Source organism: Balaenoptera physalus (genome assembly GCF_965194825.1).
Source record: "Balaenoptera physalus genome assembly, chromosome: 8".
In the NCBI taxonomy this organism is placed as follows: domain Eukaryota; kingdom Metazoa; phylum Chordata; class Mammalia; order Artiodactyla; family Balaenopteridae; genus Balaenoptera; species Balaenoptera physalus.
In genome coordinates, this window is record NC_138887.1 from 110,386,962 (window position 1) to 110,411,077 (window position 24,116).

General features: G+C 42.2%; 1 protein-coding gene across 25 annotated transcripts in view; it reads right to left on the bottom strand.

Annotated features, from left to right (window-relative positions):
• The window catches only part of SLC37A3 (solute carrier family 37 member 3), a 117,900-nt gene that overhangs the window by 73,385 nt on the left and 20,399 nt on the right, over positions 1-24,116 (bottom strand). For 14 of the 25 annotated variants that reach the window (XR_014266827.1, XR_014266828.1, XR_014266829.1 and 11 more), the window contains exons 5-13: positions 23,951-24,034; positions 21,968-22,113; positions 17,094-17,190; positions 14,828-14,912; positions 13,913-14,091; positions 11,551-11,692; positions 10,119-10,220; positions 9,461-9,508; positions 8,348-8,499 (exon numbers count right to left, since the gene is read on the bottom strand). Coding sequence is in view for 17 of the 25 variants with exons in the window: in XM_082473073.1 (XP_082329199.1) it covers positions 8,348-8,499; positions 9,461-9,508; positions 10,119-10,220; positions 11,551-11,692; positions 13,913-14,091; positions 14,828-14,912; positions 17,094-17,190; positions 21,968-22,113; positions 23,951-24,034 (1,035 nt within the window). In the remaining 8 variants the exon portion in view is untranslated. The other 11 variants (XM_082473072.1, XM_082473057.1, XM_082473064.1 and 8 more) reach the window with 11 other exon arrangements.

The window sequence follows — 24,116 nt, forward strand, 5'->3', positions numbered from 1 at the left end:
GAAGTAGTAGGGATAAGAAAAGGCTTTATCAGTTATCTGTGTGGGAGGAGGGAGGACTTCTGATGTTGTAAAGGAAAGGGAAGGAGCGGACAAGAGCATCCTGTACCCTCCACCTCGCTGAACTTCACGACGCACACAGGGGGCCCTCAGACATTTCTTGTGTGAATGTTGACTGGGACACCAGCCCTCCAGGAAGCAGCAAAGACTAGAATAAGCAGGAGTGGAGAGGGGGCTTTCTCCCTTTGAAACTATATGGAAGGAGAAAAGAAAACACCATATGACAAGAAAAGGCAGGCCAGAGTGCTGTATTTCAACCTAGTGAGCATCGGAGGACCGAGGTGTCAGAGAAGAATGCTTTTCCAAACTGGCCTTCACTATGGCCTTTTCTTCAAGGGAAAAAAAATAAGAAAGTTAACTCTTAGGAGTTCTTTAAAGCTAACTTGTATGTAGATTGCCAGAAAGAGAACAATAGGAAATATACCCATAGTGCAAGATATAATTTCATTCAGTGCCGAGCAGTTGTTTTATTTATAATTTCATTTCAGGTACAAATTGGGGGCTCCAGAGAGGTCAGAGTAACACTTGTCCTAAGTTTAAACTTGAGAAAGAAAACAATAGTTGGTGTCAGGATATGAAGATGTGACCATACTGATTACGTGGGGGGAGAGGAAGCTCTCAGCCAAATGTCAGACAGAGGCTAAACAATCAAAATGGGGTTCATCTACAGATGATTCTTAAATTACAACTAGGCAACTCATCCAAACTTAGCACAATCTTACACAAAGGGGAAGGGAAGGCTTTCACAGAATGTAGTAGAAATAGACCTGTACAATCTGACAACACCATAGGATCAGTGAATGGTCACCAGGGAACACTCAGTAGCAGGAAATTGCAAGTCATGAGTCACATTCTACAGCGCGGAGCTCACAGTATAAATAAAATAACCAGGTGGACAGATATTTATTATAAAAGTCAGTTTATTTTCCCTTTCTGTGTTTCATATTTTCCCTTTTTGTCAGTAATGAGCAATTAACTGATTGGAAATCTGCTTGATTAAATAACATTAACAAGTTCATAAATGCACCACATTTGAGAGTATAAAGCAAGAGGTTGAAAAATATTCCCTAACCCAATGCAAATTAGGCAGCCCTCAAAATTGCACATTTTTCACCTGTTAACTTCCATAATTTAAAATATATATACAGTATGACCTTAAAATATTGATAATTAGTATAGAATTCCCAGCCTTGAAGACATATATTCTACAAACTTCTAAAGAATAGATACCTAGATACGCCTCAGGCCCTAGTAATCCATTAATGTGATTCAAGGTCACATACTTAACACTTACAGGGCCAAAAGGTCTTTCTTTTTCTCTAATTCTAGTCTTCTGCTGAGGTAACGCAAGGAACCCAGTTGCAACAGAGATCAATCCTCTGAAAATAGGGCTAAGCAGATTAGCTTCCTAGTGGATCCTAAAGTTCCCAGAGAACAAATCTGGGGTTGAGTACTTCAGTTGTAAATTACACACTGGCATGTTCACAATTGAGGTACCTTATGGTCCTTGAAAGGAAGACTAAAGACTTCCAGGAGTCAAAGGGAATTCTGAATGAAGACGGAGGAGAACAAGTTGACAATCACTTGAAGATATTTCTGCTTCTGGAGCTGAACGACTTTAGAGCAGACACAGAGTGACTGAGCCAATCAGCATGTAGTGTGATTTTTCCCACCGTGGTTAACAAAGGGATTCTCTGTCCAAGGCAGGCTTACGCTGGACCCAGCTAGAGTGCTTTATCCGGATTTGATGCTTCAGAGACGAGGCACGCTCTGCAAACTCATGACCAAAGCAAAATGCAACGATCCTTTCTATTCGTGGAGCACGTCACTGATACAAACCATGACTGACTGCCTTGTGGGCACTCGGCTTTCCAGGCTGGAGAACTTGGGTCCAAGTCCAATATAGCATTTACGGCCAACAAAGACGCTAGCAGATTCATAGGCCATTCAGTACATTCATGAAACAACAGCGATAAAAATCATTAACAATAATTCCTGTAGTGTAGAAAAACAGCCCAGCCTTCACTCTGGTCAGCATCTCCGGTGGCTGACACTGTTGAAAGAGGCTTGACAATCTGAGGTTATGCTAGAGCTCTTAAGACAACCCCAAAAGAAGGTGAATGAAAAGAAATAGTCCTGATGTGTCTCCTATTATTCTTGTTCTTTTGTGGGCACCAGTCACCCACTGAATATGCGAGTTTGTCGTCTTTGCATAAGATAGCACGTTTCCCTCACTATTAATGGTGAAATAAATAGAATTGTGCAACTTGTCTGTGAAGAGAAAAAAGCATTAAACATGCAGTGACAAGTTAATTAATTCTGTTAGAGCATCATGTTTTGAACATAATAATGAATTTGGACAACTACATTCTTTTTGACTTTGTACAAGGACAACTCAATCTTTAATGAATTAGAAAATGATTTTGAAAATTACAGTTAATATTACAAAATACTTAAATGTTACATTACAGTCTCCAAAAAAAGAACTAAGGTACACAGATTAAATAACTCATAGGTAGGGCAGAAAATTGATGCTGGAGCTCAGATTTAAACAGTGTTTCTTCTAACAGATTCGGTTTTCTTCCTATTACATTTCTAGTATGATCATACCAACAGGTTCATCAGGAGATACTTCCCTCTACTCAGAAGTAGATGACAGAGCTATACGGCCCAGTCTGTAGAAGCTGGAGGGCACTCAGGCAGAAGAAAGCATCCTTTGTGATAGCAGAGTACATAAGCCTTAAGGCAGCTCCAGGGGATTCCAGGTGCTGAGCTATTCCAAAGGCTCCTTGGATAGGCTGGAGGACAGCATTTAGACTTGGGCAATGGAGGCTGCCTCCAATTAGGATGCCCTAGATTTAGGGACAGGATACTGAATGCATCCCCTGGTGGACGAAGCCGTCACCAGACTCTCAAGTAGACCTGTCTTGAGCACCGTCTCAGTATGTGATAAGAGTATGTCACATGCCTATTCAACAGAGAGCAGTGTTTTAAAAGCACAAGGCCTTATTCTGTATTGGCTGTTTCCCAGAAAGTACAGAGTTCCAGCCAAGAATGTCGAAGGCACAACAGATATTTTCTCAAGAGACTCGAGGTTCACTTTAGAACTTGCACACCACAGTGTTAATTACAGCAATGCTTCTTTTTTAACCCTATGTGGCTTGGCGTACACATTTCCTTCAGAATTTCCAAATTATATTTAGCAGACAGAGAGTACTCTGGAAGAGTACCCTGATTAATGGTTGGGGATATAAGCCTCTCTTCATTTTTTCTGGAATTACAAATGACAGTACTCATAAGACTCAGGTCAAGGGCAAACTAACAGCCGTTTCCTTCCTTGAAAAATGAATGTGTCTTTCAGAATAATAAAATGTTACTTTTCACAAAAGAATCTTTAAAAGCGGTCAGCAATTTTGTTGGTTTAAGAAGTGATTTAACCATAAAAAGAAATGAACTATTGATACATGCAACAACATGGATGAATCTCAAAATAATTATGCTGACTGAAAGAAGCAGACAAAAATACAGAGTGTATGATTCCATGTATACAAAACTCAAGAAAACACAGGCTAATCTATAGCAACAGAAAGAGCGTCAGTAGTTACCTGGAGAGAGGTGGGATGGTGGAGAGGCAAGAGACAGGGATTACATAGGGGCCATGAAGAAACTTTTGGGAGTGATGGATACATTTACTGTCCTGATGGGGATGATGGGTTCACAGACATGAGTGCACATATGTTAAACTGTACCAAATTTTACTTGTTAAATATATGCAATTTCTTTTAAGTCAATTATTCCTCAACAAAAAAAAACTACTTTGCATGTAAAAAAAAGTGATTTAAGTAAATGCTTTGAACTAATTTAATTTAAAAACTACTAGTTTTAAAAAAACAAAAAGGGCACACACTTACCATAAGAATGAAAAAGTAGAAAACCCACATCCATCCTAGGTTGTCCTGGATCAAAGACACTAAATACTAAAAGGGAGAAAAAGAAATCACAATATAATCCTTTATATATTAATAAACTGAAGTAGCTAAAAAGTAGATTAGGACTTCCCTGGTGGCGCAGTGGTTAAGAACCCGCCTGCCAATGCAGGGGATGCGGGTTCAAGCCCTGGTCTGGGAAGATGCCACATGCCGCAGAGCAACTAGGCCCGTGCGCCACAACTACTGAGCCTGTGCTCTGGAGCCCACGAGCCACAACTACTGAAGCCCGCACACCTGGAGCCCATGCTCCACAAAAGGAGAAGCCACTGCGATGAGAAGCCCGTGCACTGCAACAAAGAGTAGCCCCCACTCACCGCAACTAGAGAAAGCCCACGCGCAGCAACGAAGACCCAATGCAGCCAAAAATAATAAATAACAAAATAAATAAATTTTTTTTAAAAAAGGAGATTAAACATATCTCTTCTAGAAAATAAAAGGGAGTTAGGATTTGTATAATGTTTTGCAGTTTGCAGAGCTCTTGCACATACATGCTCCTATTTAAGCTTTATTGACAGCCTTCATTTGGTAAGCTGGCAGAGTCCACATACAAAAACTGTGTAACAGAAGGCACAAGTCCAGGAGGTATATTTCTTTTCACTTTGGTATTAAGAGAGGCTGATGGGGACTTCCCAGGTGGCGCAGTGGTTAAGAATCCACCTGCCAATGCAAGGAACAAGGGTTTGAGCCCTGGTCCGGGAAGATCCCACAAGCCATGAAGCAACTAAGCCCATGTGCCACAACTACTGAGCCTGCGCTCTAGAGCCCACGAGCCACAACTGTTGAGCTCGTGTGCCACAACTACTGAGCCTGTGCTCTGCAACAAGAGAAGCCACCTCAGTGAGAAGCCCATGCACTGCAACGAAGAAGAGTAGCCCCGGCTCGCCACAACTAGAGGAAGCCCGTGTGCAGCAACGAAGACCCAACGCAGCCAAAAATAAATAAAATAAAATAAATAAATTTATTAAAAAAAAAATTAAGAGAGGATGATGAACAGCCTCAAGTCACTTCCATTTAATCATTCCTTCTTCCAGTGAACGGTACTATAATTGATGCTTTTAAAAATAGTTCGTCTTCGCGACTTCCCTGGTGGTCCAGTGGCTAAGACTCCACGCACCCAATGTAGGGGGCCTGGGTTCGATCCTTGGTCAGGGAACTAGATCCCACATGCCACAACTAAGAGTTCGCATGCCGCAACTAAGACCCGACGCAGCCAAATAAATAAATATATATATATATATATATTTTTTTTTTAAAAGTTCGTCTTTTAAGTATACCACTCATTTTTCAATTATACTATTTGCTCATAGGATTACTGTATGACTTTGACACTCTATAGCATATTCTTTTATTTTCAATTAATAAAAGGTATACAGTAGTTTTTAACCCATGTTCTTTTTTTTAAAAAAAATACATGTAACATAAAACTTGCCATTTTAACCATCTTTCAGTGTCCAACTCAGCAGCATCAAATACATTCATGATGTTGCACAACCATCACCACTACCTATTTTCAAAATTTTTCATCACCCCTAACGGAAACTCTGCACCCGTTAACTCTCTGCAAGAACTCTCCATGGCCCCTCTCCTCAGCCCCTGATAAACTCTAATCTGCTTTCTGTCTCTATGAATTTGCCATTCAAGATATTTCATGTTAAGTAGAATCACACAATATTTTTGTGTCTGGCTTATTTCACTTAGCATAATGTTGTTAAGGTTCATTCATGTTGTAGCATGTATCAGAACTCCATTCCTTTTTATGGCTAAATAATATTCCATTGCATGGATATACCACATTTTGTTTATCCATTCGTCTATCAATGGACACTTGAGTTGTTCCCACCTTTTGGCTACTACGAATAATGCTGCAGTGAACATTGGCAAGCAAATATCTGAATCTGTTTTCAATTCTTTGGGGTACAACATACCTAGGAGTGGAATTGCTGGGTCATATGGTAATTCTATGTTTAACTTCTTGAGGAACCACTATAGTGTTTTCTACAGTAGCTGCACGATTTTACATTCCCACCAGCACTGTATGTGAATTTCTCCACATCCTCACCAACACCTGTTACTCTGTTTTGTTTTGTTTTAATTATAGCCATCCTAATTAGGTGTCAAGTGGTAGCTCATGTTTTTGCTTTGCATCTCCCTAAGGATGCTGAGAATCTTTTCAGGCGCTTACTGACCATTGGTATATATCTATCATGAGGAGTCGTCCCTATGTTTCCTTCTAAGGGCTTTATTAAGTCCATATTAAGCCATGGAGTTTGGGATTTCATACTCCAAGCAATAGGAAATCATTCAAAAATCAACATGGCAGGGGAATGAGTAAAGCTAGCTATGCTGCTTCCCAAGCCATGAACGTCAATCTAATGCTGACCCATGTTCACAGATAGGGATCTTAACACCGGCAGGCATTCTAAATGAAAAGAAACTCCTTGAAATGCTAATTACAATCTACCTATTTGATTAATGAAGAAAACATTAGTTGGGAAGGAAAACTTAAAATACAGTAATTTCAGAAAAGGATGCCCATACCCCTTATATGAAGACATCTGAACAGGTGGCCAATAGCATTTTTTAGTTCCTACTCCAGAACAAATTTCTCCTACCTTTGCTAAGTTTGTTTTTCCTTTAGTCTCAGAATCAAATATGCTAACACACTGACACTATAAATCATTCATTCTACAATCATTCCACAAATATCTGAATGTCTACTGTGTGCCAGGCACCGTTCCTGGTACCAGGGCTACAGTAGAACACAAAACAAATAAAATGCTGCCCTCGTGAAGCCCACCTTACCATGGGAGACACAGACATTAACAAATAAATGTGTAATATATGGTTGGGTGGAGACCAGCATTAAGATGGTGTATCTTCCTCAGTATTTGCTCTTGCATTAACCACTAGCAATCGGATACCACTGATCCACCCCCGTTAAGCAGCAATCTTCAAGGCCATTTAATGACCTCAATGTCAAAACTACAAGCCTTTTTCCTTCCACTCTCTTTCTCCTGACCTCTCTACCTCTATGATCTGAGTAACACACCTCCTCAAATTCTGGCTTCCTGTTTCTGTGACCATTGGGCATCCTCTGAGGTTTTACCTATATTTTCTTTCCCCATTAAACATCACATCACTTCCACGGTTTCAACCATTTTATCCATGCAGTTGATTCTCAAATCCACATTTTGCAAAATTAGCACTCAATGACCTAGAGGAGTATACCCTAGGAGAGGCATGACTCATGACTGTCCCAGAGAAGGGATGCCTTTCTGAAGCTGAATGTAAGCAAAAAAGATCGATTTGAGGGGCTTCCCTGGTGGCGCAGCGGTTGAGAATCTGCCTGCCAATGCAGGGGACACGGGTTCGAGCCCTGGTCTGGGAAGATCCCACATACCGCGGAGAAACTGGGCCTGTGAGCCACAACTACTGAGCCTGCACGTCTGGAGCCTGTGCTCCGCAACAAGAGAGGCCGCGACAGTGAGAGGCCCACGCACTGCGATGAAGAGTGGCCCCCGCTCACCATAACTAGAGAAAGCCCTCGCACAGAAACGAAGACCCAACACAGCCAAAAATTAATTAATTAATTAATTAATTTTTAAAAAAAAAGATCGATTTGAATAGTTCTGATTACCTAGAGTAGGCCAATCTTAGCCTAGAAGATCTCAAACTTCAGAGTGCATAAGAATCGCCAGGAAGGCTTGTTGAAATACAGATCCCCAGGCTCTCACTCAGCAAGTCTATAGTAAGCTTAGTGTTCGGTACTTTAATGAACTCCCAGATGATTCTGGCATAAGACATTTATGAACCGCCTTTTGAGACACAGTTGTAGGAAGCAGAGAAAGCGACTCAGGGCAGCTGCAGAGTTCATGGCAATTTCTGGCAGGGAGCCATGGGAAGGATGTGTGTACGTGTGTGTGTTTGGTAGGGGGAGAGAGGTAGGGCCTGCATGTCAGGTGGGGGTAATGAGAAGCATGTGTCTCATGGCCTCCTTGGAGTGCCAAGTTCAGGCTGGAAGAAGGGGGTGGCGGGCTGGGACTGGAGGATCTGTCTTATGAGGTGTTAGCTTCTTTCCAGACAGGAAGAATCTGGAGGTAAAAGTGGAAAGAAGGAACTGATAAATGTAGAGCGACCTTCCACATTAGGTCACATCAGCTGGACCTCAGAGACTAAAAACCCAAGGCTTTCAGTACAGTGCACTACAGCACAAGAGTGCCACCCTACTGTGGCCCAGAGGGCGGGGGTAAACTCTTCCACCGCTGAAGGACTGTTGAACACTACATGTCAAGCTCTCTCACCTGGCCCACCGCAGCTCCAATGCTCCCGGTTCCATCAACTATTCCTGTGACGGTTGCCAAAGCCTCACTGCTCCCTTGGATCAGCTCCTGACGACCCAGGTCCGCAGAAATAGCAGAGCTAATCATATTAGAAGGTCCACCAATAAAAAATCCTAAAGTCATAAACAGAACAGGTTCTTATTAACATATTATTTGTAACAATGCTAGGAATCTACTGAATAAAGCAAACTCTTAATCCCAATACTCCAATCAGTATGTTGGAGAGAAACGAAAAGAGGGGAAAAAAATAACCAATAAAAATGGAAACTCCCCCAGATAGTAACGTCTTCGAACCAGTTAGCATCTATTTTTCTCTAGAAAATGGAGCGAACACACAGCTTTCTAATCCTGTGAAGTGTGCATTCATTGACAACTAACTGCACTGGCTTGTCAAATTCTCTTATGGTAGAGGTGCATCGCAGAGCATCTGACTGCCCAAATTCAACCAAACATCTTGGAAAAAAAGAGAGACAGGAGAAAAAGCGATTTCAGTGGTGTAGGGGGTTCCATCTGCCACTGCTCTCGGTGAGGCTGTCCAAGGACAGAGCAGGAGCTGGCCCATGTGAATGTGTTCGTGAGGCTGGATCAGCCCCATGTGCCCCACAGGGCAGGAGCAGCTCCCACTATCCTATGATCTCAAGTTTACAAATAAGACTTCTTCTATAACATGGTCCCTAATTGCACTCAATTGTTTCATCTGGGGATCAAGGGAAGAAATTCTGACCAATTCCAACACAGGAGGAAAAACTAGCTATACTGGACCTTCTGAAAGCCTGTGAATTGGTTTCCAATGTGGCATCTTCCTAAGCCACTTCCGCAAGTAACATGAGCAGGTGGGGCAGCAATCAAAAATCTTAGAAAATCTCTGTCAAAAGGGACTGCCTCTGTCACGACAGGACTGAGAAGGTCACACGAGAGCAGAGAAGTAGGATCTGGAGGCAGCATCTTTCCTTTTACCTTTTGAGTTCTCTATAATTATGGTTTTAGCATTACTCAAATTGAAGGAGAAATCAGTTTCCTTTTTTCCTTTTTCCTTATAGAGGAACATACAGTGAAATGGAGCCTATGCCATACCTGTGACAGCCATCAGAAGTGCATTGATGGACTTATCATTTGGAGAACCTGTGAGGAAAGACACAGACACAGAACAACCATGTGAGGAGCGCAGTACGTGTGCCCCCACCCAACAGTACACACAGACCCGGGCCTGGATCTCCGTGACCTCACAGATCACTCCCAGGGACAACAGGCGCATGCAGCTCCATCACCACGTCCCCCAACTTTTATTTGTAATGTCTGCTTCTTGCTGGTGCTCAAGCTAATGTGACTTCTAAAAGCTACAGGAAAACTCTACTTCTATCTCAGCAGCATCTTAAGGGACATATACCAAACCTAGTAATTACCATCATTCCTCTTTTGAAATCTTGTCCCTTTTATTGTTTTATTGGCTCTAATGCTGCCACTCTGGAGCCTACCCTTGAACAAAGCATATACACTCCCAAGCAAGCTTTTAAACAAACCAACAAAGCAGAAGAGATGCCAGTTTCCTCCCCAACACAAATAAAACTATGTGATACTTTTAGCGGCATTTACAGGACAATACAAAGGTCCCATATTATGCCTTTGTGGCTGGTCTCAACTATCCCCCCAGGGTTGATCACTGACTCAAGGCAAATAAATGCCTTAGTCCTAAGAGATGAGGAAAACAGTTTAATTGCAAGGGAATACTCACGACTATATCCAACGAGGGACCCGATGGCCAGAAGCAGACTGAGAGCTAACACCGGGGCTCTCTTCTGTAGCACATCAGAGATGAAGCCTTGCAGAGTTCCACCTTCAAGCACAAAGAGTGCAACCCAATCAAAATTTCTAATTTAGCTCAGTTACCTGACTCCTGCTTACCACATAACCCTCCACCTGCGATCAGGATCCTAACACTGGTCTATCCAAAACGACAGCTGACTCTCCTGAAAAATTTCCTCCGTAATTTCCTGTTAGAAAGGTTACCTATTAACTGCCATGATGGCTGATGGGGATGGGAGACCACAAATAAGGGAAAATCATCAAAACTACCCCACTGTTCCTTGCTGTTTTTCCTTCTCCAACCAGCTGTGAAGGCTTTTGCTGCTTTTTATTTTAAAAGATAATTAATTAAGAACTGTGCTTCATCGGCTATTAGTAATAGTGAACATAAATATTCACTAAACTTAAATGCAGCAATCATGGTTTGGTAATAACTAATAGGTCAATACGTTTAAAAGAAGTGATGTGGATCCTTGAAGCAACGCAGTCACGTTTAGATGCAGTCCTGCTTGGAGTCTAGGGGCAATGGGACACCTGGTACACTCTCATCAGAAGTACGTGCAGGTCTAAAGGCAGCAACCTCACCTTTGGCTCTGGATCTAAGAATAAGGGCACACAAGTTCAAATACAGCAACAGTATATCACCTAAGGATACACTGTGCTTTCATGTGCTCAGGGCAGTTTAGTCTTTCCACACTTCTACATGTAAACATTACAAAAAGGATATTAAGGTTCTGCCATAGCCATATAAGCAGTACCCACTAACATGCAATCTGTACGTCTGTCTGATTTTAAAGTTTCCTACTTCCTTGTTTACACTTCCAGCTAGAGCAAAAAGTCACTGTTAATATCTGCTGTGTACAATGAAGCAACTGCAAAACAAAAAAATTAATCCCTGCTATTATTCCTACCTTTATGATCTGACAATCAATACACTAAGCTAGTATGTTTCCCTTCTTTGGCTGCGGTGTGGTATATAAAATGAACACATTCACATCCTAACTTGAATCTCTGACATACAATTTGCTTTACAGCTAAGCTATCGCTGAAAGTGTACAAAAGGGTTACACTTAAAGAGATCAGAGAGAGACATCCCTGCACTTCCCAAGACAAAAGAACTGATCCATCAACAAAGGACTGAGAAAAAAGAGCCCTATAAATCACAGGGCTGCCATAGGCTAGGTCTTCTTTTCTAAGGACTTTTTTTTTTTAAGAGTTTGGCTATTTACTGGTAGGACAGTTTAGGAAAAATAGCTGTGGAATAAGTAATAAAACTTTAAATCATGCCAGATTTCATAACCCAGTAAAATATGACTAGTGACTAATTCTTATTACAGGAAAAGATGTATCACTGGCCTTACCTATAATTCCTCCAACATCGTACCAAATGGACAGCTTGTCGGCTTCAGCCTCCTTCCATCCGAAGTTATTACTCAGATAAAAGGGCAACCAGAAGAAGAAGGAGTAATTCACTAACTTCAAGCAGGCATAGGCCAGTGAATACTATAAGAAAAACATCCAACTACCAGTAAGGAACAAACAGCACAACATAACTACCATTTTAATGTAATTAAACAACAAAACAAAACAGAGGCGTTTGGGGCGAATAGTACCTGATTTTCAAATTAAATGTTTCTACAAATTCCTATTTGCCTGACTTTACCTAGTCTCCCTCTTCTCTTCATCCCCGCTTAGTGTCTAGAAAGGCAGTACAGTAGGCCTCGGGATAAAAAACACATAGGACTACTCCTTAATTGTCCCCCCACTTTCTTCTTTCAGTTCTCTGGTAGAAGCAAACCAGTGTTTTGAACCTGCAAGGCAGGGCACATACTCATATTTCTTTATTTAGATAAAGATAAAAGGTATTCATGCCACTGACTAGCACTAACCATAAGCAAACGAATCCAATAACATCACAGCCTTTATTGCAAGCAGCCAGACTTTTTTGGTTCTTCTGCTTCCTGTGAAGTTAACATTACGGACAATGCAAAGCAATGGGATTGGACGACAGTTCCAAGGTCTAAGAAAAGCATCAACATGAAAACTACTTTCACGCTGCAGTTTCCACAAGCTTTGAGTCAAAAATGAAAGAATAGGATCGTCATGGGTCTTGTGGCTCTAGGTTGAGGAATGAAAGCTACAGCTGCCTTAAGATGGCAGCGGGGCTGAGAATCCTATATTCAACACATTATTACCAGGAAATCCTGACATTTAGCATCAAAGGAAAAAGGGGGAGGAACAGAGAGACTGACTTCAAAGGGTGTCTGGCTAGTATATCCTTCTCCCTGGAGCTGCCAGTTAGTCCCTAGGTATCACTTGTTTTAAAGCAGCTTCCCAGGCAGGGCAGCAGCCAGCCCCCAGAGAGCCAAATCCCAATCACGAGTGCATTTTGTCCAGACAGCCTGCCACAAAGACAAAGGAATTAAGTTAACTGGATTTCCTTTACACCCTGCCCATGGCAGGGAACAATAGCTTGTGAAACACAAAGGAATAGCAAAAGAGGGCCACGTTTAGTCACAACAAATCTAAGTTCTGTCTCAGAAATTAACCTATTACCAGCAGAACATTTTAATAACCACTTTAAAAAATACTGATCATTAGCATAAGAACAGGCCCAAAGGAACTTGCATTTCCCTTGTATCACGCATCATCTTTTGGTTGAAGACTTGTGGGAACATACACTTAAATTTTAACTCACACTTTAAACTATCTTGTTTGTAAATGTCAGTTCTCTTAGCTTGGGGGCAGGTAGAAGGGAACTGTAAAGTATGAAATAGGACAACCTGCAGACTCTGAATTTAACTGAGGGGTTACGTTCATAGAGCACCATTAAACAATAAAATAAAAAAGGTGCTTATTCACAATATAATAACCTAGCGTTACAGACCCCAGGGAGGACTGGTAGACCTTCTGTCCATAGGAAGGGGAACTGAGACACGAGGACGGGCTGAGTGACTTACCCCAGGCCGAGTTAATGGGTAAGCTGGCAACATAACCTAGGCCTCTTAACTTCCACTCCCATGCTAGAGCGCCCGAAACACCAAGACAGAAAAACTGCAGCAGAAGGGATTCAGTTTAGACATCAGGAAAAAACCTAACTGTAAAGGTTGCGGAAACACTGGAATGCATTACCAGGAAATACTGTGGAGTATTCTGCTCTGGACCTTTTAACAGAAGGGCAAACTTTTTTTCCCCTAGAATAGTAAGAATATAGGCAAATCAAACAGACCTAACGAACCACTCAGACCTCTCTTGGGCTATTTATAATTCTATAAGACTTCAACAGGCCAAAAGGTATATATTTAAAAATATCAATTTTGCCTTCTTACTCGAAGGCTAGACCACGGTCAGCAAATTCCAGCTCACGGGCCAAATACGGCCAGGCCCATCTGTTCCGTATCGTCCATAGACTCCTTTCCTCTACTGAGTTGAGCGATTGTGGCAGAGACTGTATGGTGCCCCCAAAAGCTGAAAACATTTACTAACTGGCTCTGCACAGAAAAGGTTTTGCCAACCCCTGCATTAGATTTCAGATAAAACTTCAAGTGGTGCCAATACAGAAACAAGCTGAGGGCCAATATTCGCTACTCCTCTGAACATATATTCCTAAGATAAAGTCTGAGAGAGAAGCGAAATACTTCAAGATGCTTTATCCCAGGCAGAGTTACTATCCAGGCTATAACATCTCACTGGCTGTGGTGAGGAGATTTGAACAGGCTTTACCGCTATAACTCCGGGAAGGCAACAAGCCTGGTAAAAGCTTATCGCCTTGACTTGGGTAATAGTCTTGTCTTCTTGGATTGAATAATTAGGCTCAGCTTCATCTTCATTTTCAGCACCACTAATTAAGGGCCTGTGCGAGTCTTCTTCAAAATCTTCTTCGGCCTCAATACCTGGGAGACCTACAACAAGAGTGACAGCCATGTTTACAGAGGGCCCTCCAGGTGCCCAGCACTGGGCTAAGTGCTTTGCATGCATCATGACTCACGGGGTCCATGTTATTTTTATGTCCATTTTACAGAAGAAGCTACTAAGGTTCAGAGTCCAAGGTCAATTAAGGTCACACAGCTAATGAGCCACAAACCCAGGCCTCTGATTCTCCTTGACCTGGCTTCAAAGCAAAGCTTTTGCAACTACATCACACTCTCTCTCTTACATAATACCAAAAAAACCATTAATTACGTGCTCTTAAACTGACATGTCTCTTTAGTATACTCAAAAGAGAGAAGAATCATACATCTATCTGCTTCTGTGGTTTCACTTGTACAACGTTCTGTATTTAACCACAGATAAGTGTCACACTAAATTATTTTTATGAAGGAAAATAAATCTGTCTCAAGAAGTGAAATTCGAAATACATCCATGCTAATTTCTAGCCAGCATCTCCATTATGAAACCCAGTTGCAAATGATGAGTTTTCCCTGAATCTATAAAAAGGTGAGCCTCACTCCCTCAAACATTTGCAGCTGTGCCAGGCGAGGCCGCAGCGTGGACAGGATACAAACAGCGATACTGCTCCTTGAATTCACTGAAAGGAGCTCACAGTTCTCCTAGGAAGAAACAGACGGGCTGTTCTGGCCACAGGTTTCTCTTTGCCTGTAACAGTAAGACGTTCTGAGTAGAAGAGCAGCTTCTCACCAATTTCTTCAGGTGATACCAAGAGTCCAAAGAAGATGATGATCCCACCAGCAAACTGCACAGCCGCCGTCACCAGAAAGGCATACTGGAGGGGGAAGGGAAAGGTGCTCCTGACGCATCTGAGATGCTCATTAAAGGCACATTCATTAGAGGCACACGGGGGGGGAGGACGGGGCGACTGGGAAGGAAATGAGCGCTGAGCGCCTAGCCTGTGCCAGGCACTGAGCTAAGTGTTTTACTTGTGTTTTCTCACAAGTTTTTCCCAGTGACTCCATGGGGCTCAGAGAGGATAATCAAGGTCCGCTGGACACTGAGTGGTACTATTACGATCGTGAAATCAGAACTAGCTCCAAAAATACTCCTCCTTACACTACTCGGCCTCCTACAAAAGACAGTATCTGCCCTCAAAGACATTTTCCAGTTGAGGGGATTAAACAGTACACAGAATAATAGTATAAGGCAGCATGTAGCTGAATAAATGAGAAGGCCCAGTCCTAATAGGAAACAAACAGGAACTGAATTCAGAAGAAGGAAACAGCTAAAGAGGTTGAAGGAGGGAGACAATGCTTTAGGGAGCAGCTGAAAATCACAGCAATTGACCACCTTTCCTGGCACGGCTGAGGCAAAGGCACCGGCACCGGGTGGGAGGGAGATGGAAAGCCTTCTGCATGGTGGGAGCTGAGAGCTTCTGCTGGGGGTAACAGGGAAGAACACTGACTTGGAAAGGTGCTATCCCGATGAAAGACTCAGGAGCCAGGCTGCATCGCTGAATTTTACTTTATTTAAGAGTGGAGCCTGATGCGGATAGACAGGTGACAAAATTAGTTTTTCCAGAAGTCAAATCTGGGAGCAGCACGTAGGGTGAACTGAAATCCCTATCTGAGCCAAGTAGTACAATCCAGGTGTGAAGCTAAGAAACCCGGGAAAAGGTGGATGTGAACACAGGAAGGACGTCCCACTGGCCCTAACTAGACCAGAATTCTTCAGGGACCAAACACTTGGTGAGCAGCTTAAAAATGTATCTGCTTTTCAAAAGAGCAATTTACTTTTAATTATTAGGGTTCTGAACAGGCAATAGGTTGACATGATTCAAGCAACAAAAAGTAGAAGATGTATAGTTAAACCCTCCCTCCCATCCCTTCTCCCAGCCATTCAATTCTCATTTTTCCAATATATAAGCACTGTTATTTCATTTTTACTTTCCAGAGATTGTTTTGGAAACATACAAGCCAATACAACAGATACTCTTTAATTCTTCCTCCATGTCACACAAATGGCAGCATTCAACACACACGGTTATGCACCCTTGCTTTCTTCACTTAACACACCATTGAGCTGTTTCCCTGTCAGGACATTAAGGGCTGCATAATTCTATTTCACAGCTGCACAGCATTCCACTGAATAGGAGTTCCTTGGTATAACTATTTCCCTTTTGGTTGACATCTGTTACCAATCTTTTGCTATTACAAATAATGCTGAAGTAAATAACCTTGTAGATGTATCTCTTTGTACATGTTGAAGTATATTCACCAATGGGATTAATTCACAGATGTGGAACTGCTTGGTGAGAGCCATTATAATTTTGATAGACCATACTGACCCCAAGAGGGGTTATTTACTCTCCCATCTGCAATGCCTGTTTTGTCACATCCTCATAAACGCGTTATCAAACTTTTGGGTTTTTACCAATCTAATAAGTATACGGTGTCGTTTCTTTTCTTTTTTTTTTACAGTGTAGTTTTAATTTGCATTTCTCTGCCGACTAACACCTAAACTCCATAAGGGTAGAGATTTTTGTCTCTTGGTCAGGGCTCTATTCTTTACTGCCTTGGGGCACTTAGAGGAGCTTAAAAATATTTACTGAATGAATGAATAAATTCTGAGTGAAGTGGAATACCCTGTCGTATGTTTACAAGCCATTTCTATTTCCTTTTCATGAACTACACATTCAAATCCTTTACCTTTCTGTGTGTTGGTCTTTTTCTTATCAATTTGTGGGCATTCTTTATATATTAAGGAAATTAGCTCTTTATCTGTAATATGAGTTGCAAATACTTTTCCCCAACTGATATGTCTTTAGATTTGGTTGTTTTTCCATGATTAATTTTTCTAACATGTTTGAACTTACCAAAAGTTTGTCCACTCTTAATACAAACCTTGCCCCACCCAGACATAGCTCTAGGTCATTTTAAGTGGTCACAGGATTATTTCCTAAAATAGAAAATATATTTACATACTCACAAAAAAGCTAGAAAGAAACACCTACCTCATAACCATACTGCAGAACAGAAGAAGCTAGACATGCTCCCAAAATATTGCCCACTGAGGCACAGGCACTCCAGAGACCAAAAACAACTCCTCGTCTATGATGGGAACAGTGCAAAACAGAAGACAATAGAATCAGAAGGGATTTTGTGTGCAGTTCAAATACAAAATGGCCAAAATAGTGCAGGTTCGCATTACAAAGAATCAATATTCTATATTAACGTTATTTTAAAGTACACCCAAATGGCAAAACATCAGGTAGGTCTCTTCTAACTCTAAGACTCTATTATAAGTTCAATTTGGGGCTCACTGAAAAACACCATTAAGAGAATTTAAAAAGACAAGCCACAGACTGGGAGAAACTATTTGGATATCACTTGTCTGACAGAAGACTTGTCACTGGAATATAAAGAACTCTCAAAACTCAATAATGTAAAAAACAGACAACACAATAAAATGTTAAAGAGTATAAATCTACAATAATCTCAAATACAAAGTTTCTGAAAAGGGGGCAAAAGATTTTAATAAACACTTCACACACACAAAAAATAAGATGTGGAAATCCCTGGTGGTGCAGTGGTTAAGAATCCACCTGCCAGTGAAGGGGATACGGGTTCGATCTCTGGTCCAGGAAGATCCCACATGCCATGGAGCAACTAAGCCCGTGTGCCACAACTGCCTGTGCCCTAGAGCCCGCAAGCCACAACTACTGAGCCCATGTGCCACAACTACTGAGCCCGTGCGCCCTAGCACCCGTGTGCCACAACTACTGAGCCTGCGTGCTGCAACAAGTGATGCCCGTGCGTGTAGAGCCCACGCTCCGCAACGAGAAGCCACCGCAATGAGAAGTCCACGAACTGCAACCAAGAGTAGCCCCCGCTCACCGCAACTAGAGAAAGCCCATGCGCAGCAACGAAGATCCAACACAGCCAAAAAATTTAAAAAATAAAAAATAAGTTAAGATGCAAATAAACACATGAAAAGATGCTCAACATCATCAGACATTAGGGAAATGCAAATTAAAACCACAAGGAGGTATCACTACACACCTCCTAGAATAGCTAAAATCAAAACACACTGAGCATACCAAGTGTTGGCAAGGATGTATAGCACCTAGAATCCTTATACTCTGCTGGTGGGAATGTAAAATGGTTCAACCACTTTAGAAGAAATTGCCAGTTTCTTAAAAAGATAAACACACACCTATCATATGATCCAGCCATCCTACTCCAAGGTATGTATCCAAGGGAAATGAAAGCATATGTCCATACAAGGATTCATGAACAAATATTCACAGTAGCTTTACTAGTAAAAACCGAAAACTAAAAGCCTGAATGTTCACCAATAGGTGAACAGATAAATTGTGATATAATGGATGACTCCTCAGCTATAAAAAGGAATGAACTATCAATGCAGACATGAATTAATCTCAGCATTACTGTGCCGAGTGAAAGAACACAGACAAGAAGACATACTGCATGATTCCATTTATATAAAATTTTAGAAAATTCAGATTAAAGTGACAGAAAGCAAATCAGTGGTTGACTGGAGATGGCAGTGGGAGGGAGGAATTACCAAGGGGCACGAGGAAACTTTGGGGGTGATAGATATGTCATTATCTTAATTGTGATGATACTTTTACGGGTGCATGCATGCCAAAACGCATCCAACTGTACCCTTTGAACGTGTGCAGCATATTGTATACCTCAATAAGGCCATCAAAAAAAAATGGATATGTGGATGAAGTCTGTGGAAGGGAAACTAGCTATTACAATAGTCCCGGAGAAAAACAACTAGCTCTGGACTTAGGCAATGGCAGTAGGGCTGGTGAAGAAAGAAAAAGACAAAAAAAAAAGCAGTTAAGAAAAATTAATTTTTTTAACGTATAAATTTGTGTATTAGGACTTCCCTGGTAGCGCAGTGGTTAAGAACCCTCCTGCCAATGCAGGGGACACGGGTTCGAGCCCTGGTCCGGGAAGATCCCACATCCCACAGAGCAACTAAGCCCGTGCACCACAACTACTGAGCCTGCGCTCTAGAGCCCGTGCTCTGCAACAAGAGAAACCACCGCAATGAGAAGCCCACGCACCACAACGAAGAGTAGCCCCCGCTCGCCGCAACTAGAGAAAGCCCGCGCGCAGCAACAAAGACCCAACACAGCCAAAAGATAAATCAGTAAATAAATTTATTTTTTTTAAAAAAGGTATGTTACATTTTTAAAAATAAAAGAAAAAAATAAATTTGTATTTTATTCTACTTTATATTAATAACACACAGTGTTAGGTCTAGGTTCTTCAGCTCTTTCAACATTTTTATAACCTCACTGAGACAGAAGGAATCTGAGAAATGAACAGGTAGACAACATTTAACAGTGAAAACTAAAGTCGTTTCAGAAGTCCCAGCTCTGCCACTTCCAGCTGGGCGATCTCCAGCAAGTCCCAGCCCAGGCTCAGGGCTCTCACCTGGAAGGCGCTGTGCTCCTCAAAGGACTGAGTGCAGTGACAGAGTTGACAGTTTGGGCCTGCAAGGGTGTACCTACTAGTACTGCCTGCCTCAATGTGTTTTAAAAAACTATGACCCCGACAACGGGAGGAGGGACACGACTCAGCCAAGGTAACAGCTTTCCAAGGCAACGTCCTCAGTGGATCACTTAATTCCCCAGCTTTTTTCACTTGGAAATCAAATGATTTGAACTAGATAATCTCTATGTTCTCCCCAGTGTGAAAATGCCCCAAGCCTCTAAAACCTGAAACCTACCAAGAGCGTCCTAGAGGGCCTGAATAACACTGGCTGACCAAAGGCATGATTTCAGAAGAAACTGGTTGAAAACGACTGTGACTTTAAGTTATCATAGTTTTATTAGTACTTTGTGGTTTATTGTTACATTTCACGGGAAGAGTCACTGTGCGTCAGGCAATGCATCATTGATTTCACTTACTAGTGTTATTTGCTTAAAAACAAACTGTCTTACTTTCAAAAGTAAACTGTAATGGCTTTCTTGAATTTGTTGTCTTTGTGACTGAGCCAGAGAAATAATCAAGAGGTCAGCCTACCCAGTCACTGCCACCTACCACCAAATGTCACCCAATTTATAAAAGTTCAGATAAGGATTATCTCAAAATGATACATGTCAAAGTGATTATCTTTGAAGTGACAGGATTTCAGGTGGTTTTGCCTTTATTTCTCTGTGTTCATTTACAGTATCTGGTTTGGCTACAATAATCAAGTAACCTTTGTATAATTTTCAAAAATCATGATTGGAAAGAAGTTATGTTAAAAATCTTAATAAAAATAAACAACACGCAAGCGGACAGCATCTCCTACTCCAAAAGAAAACTAAAGTATCCTGGGGGAATGAGCACCTCCGAAAATCAATTCTGTTAAACCAGTGACACTAGAGTTGGAAAGAACTGGAAATCACTAGCACACTGAACATAATCAGAGCATTCTCGGTAAGCGGTGCTGATTCTAACCACAAGGCACTTTACAGGTGAACTTTCACAACAACACAGAGATCATTAGCCAGCAAGCACCTCTACTCCGACTATGAAACGGGGGAAGCTGGAAAACCGAGAGGAGTTGGTCAAAGCATGCACTGATCACCGCGGCGGGTGGATAATGCCTGCTGTGTACACTGGTCCCTACGTAAAAGAGTAAACAAACAAAAAGCATACAGCCATCGATGAAATAAATGTGCATCTCACAACACATAAATATTTATCCAGGACAAATGATAGAAATCCAAATTAACAGTATTCCCAAAGGCAGAGTGTCATAAACAATGATAAACAACAAAGGCAGAGTGCCACAAACAACAATAAACAACAAAGCCAAGTCTTTGGGTAGCTCAACTTATTTTCCATCCTGTAAATTACATATGGGTCTTCTTGAGTGGCAGTAGGTGCCCATCCTCAAGCCATGGCCCCCGCCACACACACACAAACTCACATACAACTGATAAGTACTTAAAGGTTTATGGGAAAAATGGCCAACTTAACTAAGCCCCAAAGTTTGGCATTCTTCATCTGCATCTTCCTTTTTTTTTTTTTTTAAAGGGAACTTTGGGTTTTTTAGTTTATTTATTTACTTTTGGCTGCGTTGGGTCTTCATTGCTGCGCACAGGCTTTCTTTTGTTGTGGCGAGTGGGGACTACTCTTTGATGCAGTGCGCAGGCTTCTCATTGCGGCGGCTTCTCTTGTGGAGCATAGGCTCTAGAGTGCACGTGCTTCAGTAGTTGTGACTCGCAGGCTCAGCAGTTGCGGCGCACGGGCTTAGTTGCTCCGCGGCATGTGGGATCTTCCCGGACCAGGGCTCGAACCCGTGTCCCCTGCACTGGCAGGCAGATTCTCAACCACTGCGCCACCAGGGAAGCCCCATCTGCATCTTCTTGAAGCCTTTGCTCTGTGACCTTAGGGCAAGCCCCATGGATAACTTCTGGCCCCCGTTTTCTTATCTTTAAGAAGGTTAAACTAGATCACTGAGTCTCAGGAAGAGGGAAAGCAAAGCCCACAGGAAGGCACACGATGAGACGGCACGTGACGTTTCTGTTATTATGGTGTGTTATTTATGCTCTCTAAAGGGAAGATTTAAAAAAAAAAAAAATGTGAGACGTACGGCTTTAGCCACACTCAAAATCTGACCATGGACAGGAGACTGCTGTGAATGAGTCCCACAGGCTAGACCATCTCCAGGGTCCACATTATTTCCAATGTACTTTGACATGAAACCTCCTCTCCCGGCTGCTCTAAACTTTCTAAAATAGAGGGAAGACGTGGGTGGTGTCGAAGGGATCAAGTGCATTGACTGACAAGTCTTGAACAATCCCATATTAAAACTACTTAAATAGAGAAATGAAAGAAGGAGGAAGTGGCATACCCAGCTTTCCCAAACCAGTTGCCCATAACAGCAACGACGCAGGGCCAACCAGTGGACTGCAGCAGGCCATTCACGATCCACAGGCTGCAGTACAGCCCCTTGTTGTAGAAATGCAGCCATTCTGTGAGAGTGCCAAAGACAAACACCTTAGAGAAGAAGAAAGAAAAAGACACGTGTAACATCTGCGTGGACACCCCAACTAAAGACCCTATGTGAAAGATACAGTCAATGTCTGGGGCCTCAGAGACGTGTGGCCGACTCTTCAGATGCTCCTGCCCAGAGCAGCGCTGAGTGAGACCACCACCAAACCACCCCCACCAGAGAGGCAGAGATGGCAGAGCGTAAAACGCAACGAGGACCATCCTTCCAACTTGCACCTTCAACTCTAAAAGGTTAAGTCCCCATTGTTGGACCTCTTTTTACATCTATTTCCCTTTCCTCTTGTTTATGGAAGACAGCTCTGGGGACTACCTGACTTCACACGTTTAAATATCATTAGAACAGCCCAGGCACATCATGGGGACCAGAAAGCGCCAGCTATTATTAACGCCGTGCCTAGTAAGTGCAGCAGCGTAACTTGTGATTAGCTCAATCATTTGGTGGCATTCATCAAAGGACTGCTTTTTTCCAGGCATTCTGCTCGGGGTGGGCATTTTATTTGTAGTCAGTCTCCTTCGGGAATATTTGGCATGGGTTTCAAAATGGTATGTCTAATACTGTATGATTGCAGTTATATGACATTCTGGAATGAGCAAAACTATAACGACAGAAAATCAGTCGGTGCCTGCCAGAGGGTGGGGGCAGGAGGAAGGGTGGCAGTTACACAACTACACTCATTTGTCAGAATTCAGGAGTATACACTAAAAAGGGTGAGTTTATTGAGTTTATGTACATACTTCAATTTTTCAAAAAATGTAAAAAAAAAAACAAACAAGAATGTATACAGGTTTAAAAATAGTATGTATATATGTGTGGGTGAGCAGCTTGTGAATAAATAAAGTGCTTCAATCTCTGAAATAGAAAAAGAAGTTTTTCCCCATACACAAATGGCAGACATTGAAAAACAGTAATAGAGTCTAACTAAACTCCACGCTTTCATTCAATCAACAAAAATTTATCACCAGATGCTTGTAAGCAAATAAAGATGAATCAAATATGGATCTTGCCCTCTATAGCACTTAATACACCAGGCACTGTTCCAAATGCCCCACACATAGTAACACACACAACCCTCACTGCAACCCCAGGTGGAGGTATTCAGAAGGGGAGGCTGAAGCACACAGAAACCGTAGCTGGAAACTCCCGGGAAGGACTGAAACCCAGGCGGTGCAGGTCTGGGCAAGTCTGTGGTCTTAATCACCCCGCTGCAGACTCCTAGGGAAAGCAAGACTGACACAGAAATAAGCAGGCTGAGCAGCAGACAAGACAAGTGCCTTCAAAGAAATCCAGGCACGGGAGCTCAGGACAGGGAAGGATGACTTCCGGGAGTGGGGCTGGTAAAGTAAGGCATAATGAAACAAGAGTCATTTGGCCAATGACTTGAAGGAGACGCTGAGTTATACTATCAAGAGTTGAAGAGAGAGCATTCAAGGCAGGAAGAACAGCAGGAACAACAGCCGTGAGGTAGAAGGGAGCAGGATATGTTAGGGCCACAAAAGGTATTGATAGTTTGATCTGGGAGAGCAGAGAGGTGAAGCACAGGACAGACATGACTGTGGAGGCGGGCTGGGACCAGGTTCTCAGGAGCACTGGATGCCAGGCGAGTTATGCTTTGATTTTGCTGGTGACTGAGAATCAAGCAAGGGGCATGACTGAAGTCACACTTTAAGGACATACCTAAGCGAAAAGGCACAGAAGGGATTAGAACACTGAAGATTAATTTTTCTATTCTATTCCATATACAGAAGTGGGGGATTGCTTGGATTGTAAAATACCTGGCTGAGATAACAGTAATAGTAACAAGAATAACACCTTTCAACTTACCACTAATGCAGAGGAGCACATGCCGAAAGACAGAACCCATCGCAAATTAAGCCGATCCCCAATGATACCACTGATGAAAAGGCCCTAAAAATAAAGCATTTTATTTTATAGCTCTGGATAACAACACAGCCTGGAAAAAGTAAAACGCATTCCAAAGCAAACGAGG